This window comes from Balaenoptera physalus (genome assembly GCF_965194825.1).
Source record: "Balaenoptera physalus genome assembly, chromosome: 16".
In the NCBI taxonomy this organism is placed as follows: Eukaryota; Metazoa; Chordata; class Mammalia; order Artiodactyla; family Balaenopteridae; genus Balaenoptera; species Balaenoptera physalus.
The window spans coordinates 20,905,856-20,919,953 of record NC_138898.1 but is presented as its reverse complement, the minus strand read 5'-3'; the positions used below and the strand labels follow the sequence as shown (position 1 = coordinate 20,919,953).

Here is a 14,098-nt window from a genome sequence, read left to right as displayed (position 1 = left end):
AGGACCTTGGAAGTAGAGTTAAGTCCCCTTGGTTCTCCAGATGAAGAGGCTGAGGACCTGGGAGGCTGAATGACCTACCTGACATTACGTGTGCATTGGTGATGGAACCAGAACTCAAAACTGACCTTTCTCATGTTTGTTTTATTGTTTTCCCACCAATCCACCTAGCTCACTAAATATAGAAACTTACCTGTAAAAGACTTAAAAACAGGAACAAATATTGGGTGGGCCAAAAGGTTTGTTCATTTTTTTCCGCAAGATGGCTCTAGTAGCACTTAGTTGTCCTTAACTTCACTCGAGACAGTTTTGATAAATTGTATGTGACAGCTATCATAATCAGCGTGTGTTAAAAAGACATCAAAATTGGTGAATTTTTGTATAGCCATTTTAACATTGAAGATGGAAGAAAAAAAAGCAGCACTTTTGGCATATTATGCTTTATTATTTCAAGAAAGGTAAAAACGTAAAAAAAAAGATTTGTGCAGTGTATGGAGAAGGTGCTGTGACTGATCGAATGTGTCAAAAGTGGTTTGCGAAGTTTCGTGCTGGACATTTCTTGCTGGACGATGCTCCACGGTCGGGTAGACGGTCGAAGTTGATAGCGATTAAATTGAAACAATAATTGAGAACAATCAACGTTATACCACGCGGGAGATAGCCAACATACCCAAAATATCCAAATCAAGCGTTGAAAATCATTTGCACCAGCTTGGTTATGTGACTAGCTTTGATGTTTGGGTTCCACATAAGTTAAGCGAAAAAAACCTTCTTGACCATATTTCCGCATGTGATTCTCTACCTAAATGTAATGAAAATGTTGCGGTTTTAGAACAAATTGTGACAGACAATGAAGAGTGGATATTGTACAACAGTGTGGAATGGAAGAGATCGTGGGGCAAGCAAAATGAACCACCACCAACCACACCAAAGGCCGGTCTTCATCCAAAGAAGGTGATGTTGTGTATATGGTGGGACTGGAAGGGAGTCCTCTATTATGAGCTCCTTCCAGAAAACCAAACGATTAATTCCAACAAGCACTGCTCCCAATTAGACCGACTGAAAGCGGCACTCTATGAAAAGCATCTGGAATTAGGCAACAGAAAACGCATAATCTTCCATCAGGATACTGCAAGACCGCGTGTTTCTTTGATGACCAGGCAAAAACTGTTACAGCTTGGCTGGGAAGTTCTGATTCATCCGCCATATTCACCAGACATTGCACCTTTGGATTTCCATTTATTTCGGTCTTTACAAAATTCGTTCTTTTTTAATAAATTTATTTATTTATTTATTTATTTTTGGCTGCGTTGGGTCTTGGTTACTAGGCGCGGGCTTTCTCTAGTTGTGGTGAGCGGGGGCTACTCTGTTGTGGCACGCAGGCTTCTCATTGAGGAGCATGGGCTCTAGGCATGCAGGCTTCAGTAGCTGTGGCTTGTAGGCTTAGTTGCTCTGCAGCATGTGGGATCTCCCCTGACCAGGGCTAGAACCCGTGTCCCCTGCATTGGCAGGTGGACTCTTAACCACTGCGCCACCAGGGAAGTCCCTACAAAATTCTCTTAATGGAAAACATTTCAATTCCCTGAAAGACTGTAAAAGGCACCTGGAATAGTTCTTTGCTCAAAAAGATAAAAAGTTTTGGGAAGATGGAATTATGAAGTTGCCTGAAAAATGGCAGAAGGTAGTGGAACAAAACGGTGAATACATTGTTCAATAAAGTTCTTGGTGAAAATGAAAAATATGTCTTTTATTTTTATTAAAAAACCGAAGGCACTTTTTGGCCCACCCAATAGTATAAATTGATAAAGTGTAGAATTCACAAATGTTATTTGTACTAATTAGAACTTTCCCATTTTCACATGATCATGGATTTTATATGTGTGTTCTTTGACCTCATTGCTACTAGTAAAATAATTAGCACCAATAGTAATCAGTGTAAATCAACTCAGCAGTGTCCACTGTGTATACCACTGTGCGAATCAGCGTCTCCCCAGTACTGTAAACAATGAATGAAAATGCTCTGATGAAATGAATATTGGTTGTTAGAAACTCAGTTACCTCAGCTTGCAACAGAGGAAAGCTGAAAATAGATGATCTAAATGTAGTGATTTGTAAAAATGTGGGCCTTGTTTTCTAAGTTTCTGTATTTTGTTACCTTTGACATTCATTTTGCTAGGTAAAGGGGTTATTCTTCTATACCATCAAATATATTTACACGAGCTAATTTTTAGATAAGTTTCAGTGGACTGCATAACCAAATGATTCTTTCTAGAGGGTCTTTCATGAAAAGTTTTGTATTCCATTGGGTAGTAATTTCAGGGCACCCAATTCTTGACTGGTGGTCTGTCATTGGTGGCAAGTTCTCATTTTCACTCCTATGTGTGTATGTGGCAGCTCGTATCAGGTCCAAGAAAAATATGATGGAAATGCACCCTGCTTTGAAAAACAAAACAAAAAGTAAAAATGCGAAGATACAGTGTGTGAGGGAAATGTTTAACTTTGTTAAAGTACTGAACTGTTTTTGGGTGAGAATAACAGCATCTAATTGTTACTGCATTTTTCTGAAGCATTTTATAAACATTCATTAAGCTTAAATGGTAATAGCTGCCATTCTTGAGCTCTCTCTGTGTGCTAGGGCCTGTGCTAAGCGCTGTACATGTACTGTCTCACTCAATTCTCACAATAACCCTGTGAGGTGGATTCTTTTATTCTCTCCATTTTACAAATGAGGAATCAGGCTCAGAGTGGGTAAGTAACTTGCCCAAGGTTCACACAGCTAATAAGATGTAGAGCCGAGATTGGAACTCCCAGCAGCCTGACACAATAGCTTGTGTTCCTAACCACAACCCCATCCAGCTTCCCTAAAATAATATCAAATGAAGTTGAGGTTAATAACCTCAAGAGCTGCAAGTCTACGGTCTTTGGGGATGTTGTAGGAACGGTGATCTCAGACTCACAGCATCCCCCTGGGCACACACAGGTTTGTCTTCACTGCCTGTTCATCAGCAGCAGTACCAGTGGTACAGGCTCAGAGGAAGTGGGGCTTAGCCAATGCTCACAGAGTGAATGCATGTGAAATTTTGCTAAAAGATTTGCAAGCCCCAGCTGAGGATCCCATCTTTGAAATCTTGTTTGTGAACCATTCCATTGCTTGATAACCAAAATGTTGGGGCATTTTCTCACAGTCCTTGGTGGGAATTGTCTTGTACACACACTGGTGATGAGGTTGTGTGTGTTTTGGTTGTACTTGAACTTCTTGAATTATTTCTAAACCTTTGTGTTTCTGTGTTTTAGTTTCTGACCGATGGAATGCTGGTCAGGGAAATGATGGTTGATCCATTGCTAACAAAATACAGGTAAATGTGTTTTTCCTGTGATAAGTTTCCTAAAGTTTCAAAAGTACACAAGTAGATTGAGAAGCATTTGTGTTAATAGATGGGATTCGCGACCATGCTCAGCTTTCCCAAAGCTTTTCTCCTTACTTTGGCTGTTACCACCCTTGATGTTCTTTTCAGAATTTACAGACAGTCAAAACTGGGCTCGTTAAAATCCCTGTCGTTATTTGAACAGTCTGTTGACTTGTTTTTATCTTGCTGGAGGGTGACAGCAGAGGCACAGCACAGAACCTGGCAGCATTTTGTTGAATGTAACAAATGCCTGAATGCAGAGTCCAAATAATTATTTATACTTTCCCTTTCCTTGTGTGTCTCTGTCCATTGCTCATGGTGTTAAAGTGGTCCCACTCAGGCCCTGTGGTATTCTGGGAAAGGATATCACATTTGACTCACTGGTACACACGTGGCACAGCTGAGACCATGTGCCTCTTCGTGCTGTTTTCTGCAGTTTAACAGCCTTTGGATGGGTGGGCTGTGTCCCGATTTTTATGTGCTCTGTGGGGTTACATGTTATATTGGAATTTAAAATCATGTATTAGATCCTGTTGGAATCCAGCGTGGGTGGTAAAACTCTTTAGAAGTAGCAATAAATACACCATTTTCTTCACCAAGATATGTTGATGTCATCATTTTTATTAGCTTAAGAGTTACCTCCTTGTCAAAGAGGAGTTATTTAGCGTTACTTTTGCTACAAGGTGATCGCATGGGGGCTAACTACCCAGCAGTCCCTTTGATGGTTTGAATACCCAGCAGTCCCTTTGATGGTCTGAATACCCAGCAGTCCCTCTGATGGTCTGGACGGGCTTGTGCAGTGGTTGGTTTGATGCTTACTGAGATTGTTCCTCTGATTCTAGTGCCATCATGCTGGATGAAGCCCACGAGAGGACCTTGTACACCGACATTGCCATTGGCCTGCTGAAAAAGGTATAGCTTTGCTTTTGTTTTTGTTTCGTTTGTTGTTTGATTAGGAAAGTCATTGTAGCAATTTAGAAAATCCAACAAAATACGGAGGAAAAAAATGAAAATCATCTGTCATCCTGTTCATTCAGAGACAGTCACCGGTACAATGTTGGTATGTTTCCTTCTCTTCTTTTTAATTTGTGCATCTTTTTGTGTGTGTACATGCGTCTGTTTTGGCAAAGTGGGGATTGGATTGTATGTTCTAAGTTGTCTCTTGCGTATTTCTCTTAACGTTACATCAAGATCATTTTCCTGTGTGATTAAATATTCTTTGAAGACATTATTTTTAGTGGCTCTATAATCACGTCTCTACCATAAAGTATTTGACTCGTCCGTTACTGTTAGGCATTTATATGGCTCCCAGGTTTGAAGTTATTTTAAATGATGTTGCAAGGAGCACCCTGTAGTTAAATATGTTGCATTTCTGTTTCTTTTCATTCTTTCGCTATTTATTATAAAAGATTTCAAGCATACCCCAGGGTAGAGAGAAGGATTTAATGACCCCCATGTGCCCATCATCTGGCTTCAACAGTTATAGCCCACAGCCAATTTTGTTTCAACCTTACCTGCATCCTCTACTCCCTTCCTGTATTTTCTGGTTGTTTTCTTTGGACAAATTCCCAATCACAGGAGTCTAGAAAGAGGTGATAGAGCATGGACTCTGGGTCAGACTGCCTGGCTTCAAATCTGACTGTGCTGAGTTTATTCATCTCTAAAATGGGACAGATACAAGTTTCCCTCTCTGTGCTGGTTTACTTTCCTATCTGATAGCCACTAGCCACCTTAGATTTTAATTAGTTGAAATAGAATAAAATAAAAAATTCAATTCTTTAGTCACACTGGCTATATTCCAAGGGCTCTATAGCCACATGTAGCTAGTGGCTACTGCATTGGGCAGAACCTCTCTGTCTTTGAAGAGTGTTCTCTTAGAGCTGCCCTATGACATAATCTGTTGTGAGGTTAAACTCAGAAAATGTAAAATTATTAGGATGGCACCTGACACAGGGCCACAAATAGACTATGAGGTAACTTTCCCATTGGGAGGATGTCCACAGCTGGGTGAGGGGAAGGTGGGCTGGATTTCAGAGGCCCCTAGCCTCTTTGTGCAGTGCGTATGCTCTACAACTGTACTCCGAGACCCTGGAATGGCACATAATTTAGTATATGCTAGCTGCTGTTGTTATTGTTATTTTCATTATTAATTTATTCCTTGGCCAAAGATTTAGACTTTTTGATACTTATGAGGAATTATCCCACCAGGTTATTGCCTTCTGAGGAATGGTATAACAAGGGGGCCTATTTCACTGAATCTTTGCTAACACTGAAAATAAATCTTTGCCAATGTGAAGGATGAAAAAATAATCTCGTTGTTACACATTTTTGCTATAATTTATTTGATCATTTCTCCTATGCCTGTTGATCATCTGTTTCTTTGAATAACTGTTAGTATCTTTTGTCCATATTTCTGTCTTGGTGTTATCATTTATTGTTTGTTTGCTTTTGATGTATTTTTTCATACTTTAACTGTATATACATAGATTCTGACTATCCAGAGACCCAGGTGTCAGGAAAAAATGGTTTTACTTCTGGTAAATTCAGATTCAGGTTTTAAAGCTCCTTTATACTCTCTATCCAATTTTTTTTTTTTAGCTTTTTATCTTGGAAAATTTTGTCACTTACACAGTTAAAAAGAATAGTCTAATGAGCCACCTTTTCACCTATGACTTAACAGTTATCAATTTGTGGTTGGTCTTGTTTCATCCTTAAGCTCCCCCCCCACCCCCCGCAAAAAAGTACACACACTGGATTATTTGTAATAAATTTCAGATATCAGATTATCTCATCTGTAAGTATCGCACTATTATCATTGTCTTTTTTTATGTCTTCTTTTTTAGATTCAGAAAAAGCGAGGGGATCTTCGATTGATTGTGGCTTCAGCCACCTTGGATGCAGAGGTATGAGCATTTCCCCCTCTCGCCCTCTGTCCCCGGTTAGCACTGGGATTGTTGGACATGTCCTTGGGAAGCTACCTGCAGCAAGAGCTTATCTTTGGCAGGATGGCCTACTTTCTTTATGGGACCATCCGATGTCCTAGATTCCATGTGATTAGAGGAAACTCCTTTTCAGCTTGTGGGTGGAAACTAGCCTGTAATTAATTGAGTTCATAATTATACCTATTTGCCTTGTTTCTCTACATACTATGTTTTCCCCTACAAAGGCAATTTCTTTTTATTACTCTAGTAGGAGGCTATATTTCTTGAATTTATGACTTTAGCATTTATACTGGGGGTACAGTTGAAGTTTTCCCTGTACATATAATAATTTCCATGCTATAATTTTTTATGGCTAAGTTTACATTATTTTTCTCTTTTTTTAAAAAAAATTTTAATTGAAGTATAATTGATTCACAATGTTGTGTTAATTTCTTTTTTTTTTAAAGATTTTTTAAAAATAAATTATTTATGTATTTGTTTTTGGCTGCATTGGGTCCTCGCCGCTGCACGTGGGCTCCCTCTAGCCACGGTGAGCAGGGGCCACTCCTCGCTGCGGCGCGTGGGCCCCTCACCGCGGTGGCCTCCCCCGTTGCAGAGCACGGGCTCCAGGCGCACAGGTTTCAGTAGTTGTGGCACGCGGGCTCGGTAGTTGTGGCTCATGGGCTTCAGAGTGCAGGCTCAGCAATTGTGGCGCACGGGCCTAGTTGCTCCACGGCACGTGGGATCCTCCCAGACCAGGGCTCGAACCTGTGTCCCCAGCATTGGCAGGCAGATTCCCAACCACTGCGCCACCAGGGAAGCCCCTGTTGTGTTAATTTCTGCTGTACAGCAAAGTGATTCAGTTATATATATATATTCTTCTTTTTAATATTCTTTCCCATTATGGTTTATCATGGGATATTGAATATAGTTCTCTGTGCTATGCAGTAGGTCCTTGTTGTTTATCCGTTCTTTTTTTTTAAATAAATTTATTTATTTACTTATTTTTGGCTGCATTGCATCTTCGTTGCTGTGCACGGGCTTTCTCTAGTTGCGGCAAGCAGGGGCTCCTCTTTGTTGTGGTGCGCGGGCTTCTCATTGTGGTGGCTTCTCTTGTTGCCAGGCACGGGCTCTAGGCACGTGGGCTTCAGTAGTTGTGGCACGTGGGCTCAGTAGTTGTGGCTTGCAGGCTCTAGAGCGCAGGCTCAGTAGTTGTGGTGCACGGGCTTGGTTGCTCTGCAGCATGTGGGATCTTCCCGGACCAGGGCTCGAACCCGTGTCCCCTGCGTTGGCAGGTGGTGTTTATCCATTCTATATATAAAAATTTATATCTGCTAACCCCAACCTCCCACTCCATCCCTCCTCAAACCGCCCCCCCCCCCCATTTTTCTCTTAATGACTAATATTTTAGTTCAGACAGCAGTTCAACTCAACACATAATTTTGACCATTTGCTACACACACACACACATACACACACACACACAGCACAGAAGCACAGTTCTGGCTACAGGTGATTCATACACTCCTGACTTCTCCGGGAAGCAGACACATGAATAGATATTTGCGGTTCACTTTGTTCAAGGTGCTGAGACAGCCAAGGAGGGGGTGCTCACTCGCTAGTCATCTGGAGGTTGTCCAGAGGCTTTCGCAGAGGAGGGACATCCCACCTGGGTTGGAAAGATGCACAGAAGTTCACCAGAAGGGCAGGGGTGGGGCAGTGCATCCTAAACATGCACAGAACCACAGGGGCATGAAACCATGTGTTCAAGGGGCTGGGAGTCATACCTCGCCCGTGGTCCCCTGCGGGGGGTGATGTGCCCCCAGTCACCTCTCTGTCTCCTTCCAGCTTCTTCAGTGCTCCTTACACTCCTGCCTCACCTTGCTGTTCCTCAGAAAAACTTAAGCATGCTTCTGCTCTTGGTGGGGGGGAACCCTCTTTCTAGACCACTCTTACCCCAGACGTTCTCATGGCTTTGCACTCATTTCATTCCAGTCTTGATCAGATATTGGCTCCCAGAGAGCCTTTCCTGACCACCGTCTAAAACAGTGTCCCTGTCGCTCTCCATTCTCTTACTCTCCTCGTTTTTTCTGTTTAGCACTTCTCACTAGCTAACATATGCATATCCGGGTGTTTGTTTATCGTATGTCTCCCGTCACTAAAATGTAAGCACCATGAAGACTGGGACTCTGACTTACTCTATGTTATCCCCTTTCATCTAAAGCAGTGTCTGGCACAACAGAGCAGGGACTTTGGGTTGAATGAATCTTAGTTGAATGGAAAGCGATGGGAGATTCAAATGGAGAGGCTGGTAGGGGTCAGATGATGGGAGGCCTTACAGGCCACGTGAAGGAGGAAGGACTCGCCCTGCTGGTCAGGAGCCCCAGCAGAGTATGAGGCATAGCAGTGACCTGATTGTATTTGGGTTCTAGAAAGATCTCTCTGGGTGCTGTGTAGAAGAGATAAGAACAGATGTGGAGATCCCAGTCAGGAGGGCAGTTCTGTAATGCAGCTGAGATGAAAAGGGCCTGGCTCTTGGTATCCCTGTGGCTTCCGGGATGCAGAACAACTTGGAGGGAGAAAAAACTCAGCATGGCTGAGAGAGATGCCTGCACGTGCCCTGGCCGGTTTCTCGGACCTTCTCACGGGCTGTAGGAGTCTGTTGTCTTAGGCCTGCCCACCATAACTCTTGGGTTAAAGCTCTCTGTTGCCCTCTTTAATGAATTCTTACGCCCTTCACCCATGATACTGGCTGGAATGCTGTTTTGAGGGCTGTACCTGACCTCATCTCCTGTTATCTCCTCCATGACTAAGTTGCCCAGAACATCTTCTCTATTTTACCTCTTATGTTCGTCACCACCCCGCTTTTAAAAGTTATTCCCAATAGTTTTTATTGTGCTTGAAATCTATAACATCCAAGTCTTTTTTTAGAATCATTGTTAATACTTATTTCTTGCTTACTTTTTTTTTGCCTTTGGTGTGGCATGGAGATTTAAAAACATAGCTTCTTTCTTTTCTGCCTACTGTCGTTGATAGAGACGGACTTCCTGGAAGTGATTTTTTTAGGTGGGGAAGTGGAATGTAGGAGTTGTGTCACACCTTGAGTGCGCTAGGACGCAGGGGTTGCCGGGATGTCAGCAGCATTCACGGGGTCCTTGGGTGGGTTCGGGCCGTCCTTTTCTTCATCCCTTCCTGGCTCAGCCAGTGAGGGGGAGTGAGGTCTGTGTGTGAGTGAGGGGGGACCCAGGTGGGTGTGGGTACATGTGGGGCGTGGAATGTGTTCCCAGGTGAGAGAGAGTGAGGAAGAGGAAGGAATGGGCTGAAGCGGATGAGAGAGGAGGGGTGTGTGGGCGTGGGCATGGGAGTGGGTGTGGCTCAGGTAACATTTTGCCCTGGAGGCCCAGGGGGGCCAGAGCTCATCCCCGGTCCCCCGGCCACTGGGTCTGTGGGCAACGGACTCATTCCAAGCTCCACTGCCTGGAGGGATAGATACCACCCGCTCTGGTTTTGCTCAGGGTCTGGGGTGGCCTAGCCTGCAGGTGAGGACACCAGTGAGGGCGGCTGGGAGGCAGAGGCAAGTGGAGTTTGACGGGAGCTGATCAAACAGTCGCCTTGATTGGTTTAGCTGTTTGTAAGCCTAATTAAGTCAGCAGTTACAGAATATGACCGGGTATAATTACGAAGTAGTTATTGACCATTGTATCACATGGTATTGTTTTTCTTTTATTGGCTTCCATTCACATGGCAGAAAATAGGATCACTGACAACTCCCACAGTTTTTTGTCACAGGTCCAGCTTGAAGAGAGAATAATTTCTCTTTTCAGATTCCTCGAGAAGGAATTTGGGGTCTGCTGGGGTCAGGAATCCACTTGGGACCATTCTGCATGGGCCGGGGGTGGGCAGGTCATGTCGGCGTGGTTGTTGGGGTCCAGTCCTGTGGGTCAGATCAGAGCCGCTGCCGGGAGGAAGCTGGTGATCTGGGAAGGCAGTGCACCAGACGTCCACGTCGTTTACGTTCCATTTCATAGACGAGCCTCTTCCTGTATGTCATTTTATGTTTCTCACCGTGTGTCTGTGTCAGTGTGATCCATGTCTTTGAAACTTGACTTAAACTCTTTATTTTCTAGGTGGGTTGAACCCATTTCACTCCTCCTGGTCTTTCATTCTGCCTCAAGATGCATACACTGTTGATACTATATTTATTTGCTTTTAATCCATATTTTGTATTTCCAAATAAAGATAAAAGATAAAGATCTTAAGGATAAAAATCTCATGCCTTCTCACTTAATGCTGAGTTTGATTTCTTGAAGGAGTAACTCCCTGTCTTTACCCCTCAGCACCACAGATTCCTTAACAGAGAAGGTGTAGCCGTCTCCTCTCACAACAGCGTTAAGCCTTCATCCTCCTCCCCGTTCTGCTTGCCTTTTTGGTCCAGAAAGCCTGTCTGCCAAGCCTTTTTTTAAGATCTTCCTCTTCCGCCTGCAGCTTCTGGAGCTCCGCCTTCTCCCCTCTCTCCGCCTCCTTGATGGCTTCCCCAGGCGCCTTTGCTGGCTGCTCTTCCTTCTCCAGGCTGTCCGTCTTCACGGCCCCTGGTTCAGCGGATGCTTCCACTTTTGGCCTCGTAACTGGGCTCCTTCACTCCAGCCTGGGCTGCCGGCAGCGGGCTAGTCACAGACCATGAAACTCATAGACCCGCGACTGCTGCAAACTCGTGGCTCTCAGCGGCTCTACGGCGGTCCCTTTCTCATTGTCATAGTCATCTGGGCTCAGGACATCCATTGCTTTAGGAAGTTGCTTCTTCTGTGTTTTTGTGTGTGTGTGTTTTTTTTTTTTTTAGCTTTAGGAAGTTTTTGCCCCTGATGGAGTAAGAAGTAATTCCATTGTCCCCAGCATGCACGTGTGCCCTCACACTCACAGTGGCCAGGTCCCATCTGTCACACCTCTGGAATGCATGGCTTTCGCACTGCCCCCGTTCATGCTTTCATTCTTTCTCCTCTGAGCTGTTGTAATAGCTTCCTTAGTCAGTCGTCTGGGCTCCAACCTCTGATCGCCCCTGCCCTTCTCCAGAATGGCCTCCAGAGTCAGGGATGCAGAACAGGTCTGATCACCTCACACCCATCTTCGCTGCCCTTGTCTTGCCCATCTAATAAAGTGCCTGTGCAGTATGACATTTGGACCACTTCAGAATGATCACTACAATCACTTACTGAGTACTGTTCGAGGCCAGACCTGTGCCAAGTGCAGTCAGACACACTTTATAGGAGCAACAGCCTTGCAGGGTGTAGAGAGCAGTTCATCCGTTTTGTCAACAAGACGACCAACTCAGAGATGAGACGGGCCTGCCCTAGACCTTGAGCTGTCTCCTCCATCAGGGGCCCCTTTACATCTTAGTCTACACTCTGCTGTCATCCTAGGAAGGGGGTACCTCTTCTCCTTCCTAGCTGGTAATAATCGTCCTCATCCTTTCAGGCTTAGCCAGGGGATACTGCTGCCTCCAGGAAGCCCTCCCTACAGCCAGTCATTATTGGTCTTTTTCCTCCCCAAATTGTAACTCGCAGCTCTTTTCTGGTCATCCAGTCATTGGGCCTCGGTTTATGTTATGATTGGTCCTTTGCATGCCTTCCTCCCTGGCTTATTCACTCTTTGGGGGAGTGGGGTGGAGTTTCTTCTCCCTTGTTTGTGCATCACTTGTAGCGTGCCCATGCTGTGCACACCACAGGACACAGGAAGGCTGAAGTCACTTGCAGAGAATTTACCCGAAAGAAGCGTGGAGAGTGGTGCCGTGTGGTTCTTCATAGCACAGCGCAGTTCTTTTGTTTTCGCCTGAGGCTTGTTTTTTTATGCCTGTGCTTATTACTCTTTTCAAACACAACTTTGAGGTTAACGTGTAGCATCCAGCTATTTTGTAGTTCAATCCAGTGGACTCTTTTAGAAGTGCTCCTCCAAGCCCTTTCACACTGTGCTCGATGCAGGTCCTCAGGGCACCCCTGGGCTCCCAGTTCCCAGGAGCAGGCGTGGGTGTGTTTAGGGAAGATACCTGGGAACTAAAGAAGACAGGCCTTGGGATCACATGGCCAGGCCTCCTAGGAGAAGAGAAAGTGATGCCGGGCCAGGCCTCAGGGGAACGGGAAGGTCACTGAGAGTCAGATAATGGCGTGCTCCACCTTATTGGATGTCTGTGCCCCTGCAGCTAGACAGCAGCCCCCCTCCAGCACTCCGTGCCTGCTGGCTTGGTCACTTGGTTCTTCTCGGTCTCAACTTCTCTGTGTGTCTTGGGTCACATGCCCCAAGACGGCATCTTCGGTGGAGTCTCCCTCCCCCATCGTTGGCCAGCGCTCTCACGTCAGGCCTCCCTATAGACTGCAGGTCTGGTGGTCAAGTGCCATTGAAGAGGACGTGGCCACCTATTCGGGAGGAATTGCCAAGAGCCACTCTTCTCAACAGGGTCCTGTGGGAGCATCGGAGAAGTGAATGCTTGCCGACCTGCCCCATACAAAGTGTTGTGCTGCTTCCTGTGGGGCATGTAAAGATGGGGAGGACTCTGTCCCCGTACATATAGAGTACATGCAGATCTGTAACTGTGCTACCAGGGACACATCTACTGTTCATAGACGTACACGCTTCCTCTATACCCTGATAACTTGTGTGATCAGAGCTGTGCTTTCCAGATCAGAGCTACACATCAACCTGATTTAATCCATATTTAACTTCAGTTACACCTTCTGACCTAATTTTCTGTTAAACAAAATATGGGGGTTCGGGGGGCGGGTGTGGGTGGGTTAAGATCAATAGCACAGCTGCATGTTGACTCAGATGCACTGCTGAATGCAGTTTGGAAATCTAACTTTTATCATTTCTATCAAGTCTTCAGTAAAGAGTCTGTCATTGACATGCGATTCTCCAAAATTGCAATAATAAAAATATGATTTTTAATAATTATTTTGTAACCCCTAGTTTGTATTATATATATCCAATCCCTACTCCCCACCCCCTGCTCTACCAGTTTTATATTGTTTTCTTACTTTCCATGAGTTACTATGAACCTTTTTTTTTTTTTTTTTGTTTTTAAACCCTCTTCCCCACAGCCTGGACTTGTCACCTTGCTCCTGGTTTCTTTTTTCTTTTTTATAAATTTATTTATTTATTTATTTTTGGCTGTGTTGGGTCTTCATTTCTGTGCGAGGGCTTTCTCTAGTTGTGGCAAGCGGGGGCCACTCTTCATCGCGATGCGCGGGCCTCTCACTATCGCGGCCTCTCGTTGCGGAGCACAGGCTCCAGACGCGCAGGCTCAGTAGTTGTGGCTCACGGGCCTAGTTGCTCCGCGGCATGTGGGATTTTCCCAGACCAGGGCTCAAACCCGTGTGCCCTGCATTGGCAGGTGGACTCTCAACCACTGCGCCACCAGGGAAGCCCCTCTTTTTTTTTTTTTGAGAGGAATGAAGAATTGATTTTTTTTTTTCTTTTAGAAATTTTGGGATTTCTTTAATCAAAATGACACCAGTGACCCAGCCAGGGATACGTGCGTGATCCTTACAGTAGAAGGACGAACATTTCCAGTGGATATCTTTTATCTACAAAGGTTTGATGATCCTTGCATTTTTAATGAGGGCGATTAGAAAACTAGGCCTGTTCTGTGGGATGAGAAGCAGTTGCATCTGCTTGCGGCTCTGAGGGCGATGTGCCAGACTGCTGAGGAGGGGCGGGCGTGTTTTGCACCTCCCATCATCGATAGGGTGTTCTGGAACCCTGCTCAGTATCACTGCTGGATTTAGT

The 14,098-nt window shown here is 44.7% G+C and overlaps 1 protein-coding gene and 1 long non-coding RNA gene across 3 annotated transcripts in view; one reads left to right on the top strand and one right to left on the bottom strand.

Annotated features, from left to right (window-relative positions):
• DHX35 (DEAH-box helicase 35) overlaps window positions 1-14,098 on the top strand; it is a 73,444-nt gene that overhangs the window by 25,244 nt on the left and 34,102 nt on the right. For both annotated transcript variants that reach the window (XM_082430174.1, XM_082430173.1), the window contains exons 6-9: window positions 3,292-3,353; window positions 4,247-4,316; window positions 6,248-6,307; window positions 13,792-13,904. In XM_082430174.1, the coding sequence (XP_082286300.1) occupies window positions 3,292-3,353; window positions 4,247-4,316; window positions 6,248-6,307; window positions 13,792-13,904 (305 nt within the window). The remainder of the gene's footprint in view (window positions 1-3,291; window positions 3,354-4,246; window positions 4,317-6,247; window positions 6,308-13,791; window positions 13,905-14,098) is intronic.
• The window catches only part of LOC309645411, a 377,709-nt gene that overhangs the window by 338,169 nt on the left and 25,442 nt on the right, over window positions 1-14,098 (bottom strand). The gene's annotated exons all lie outside the window — the stretch shown is intronic.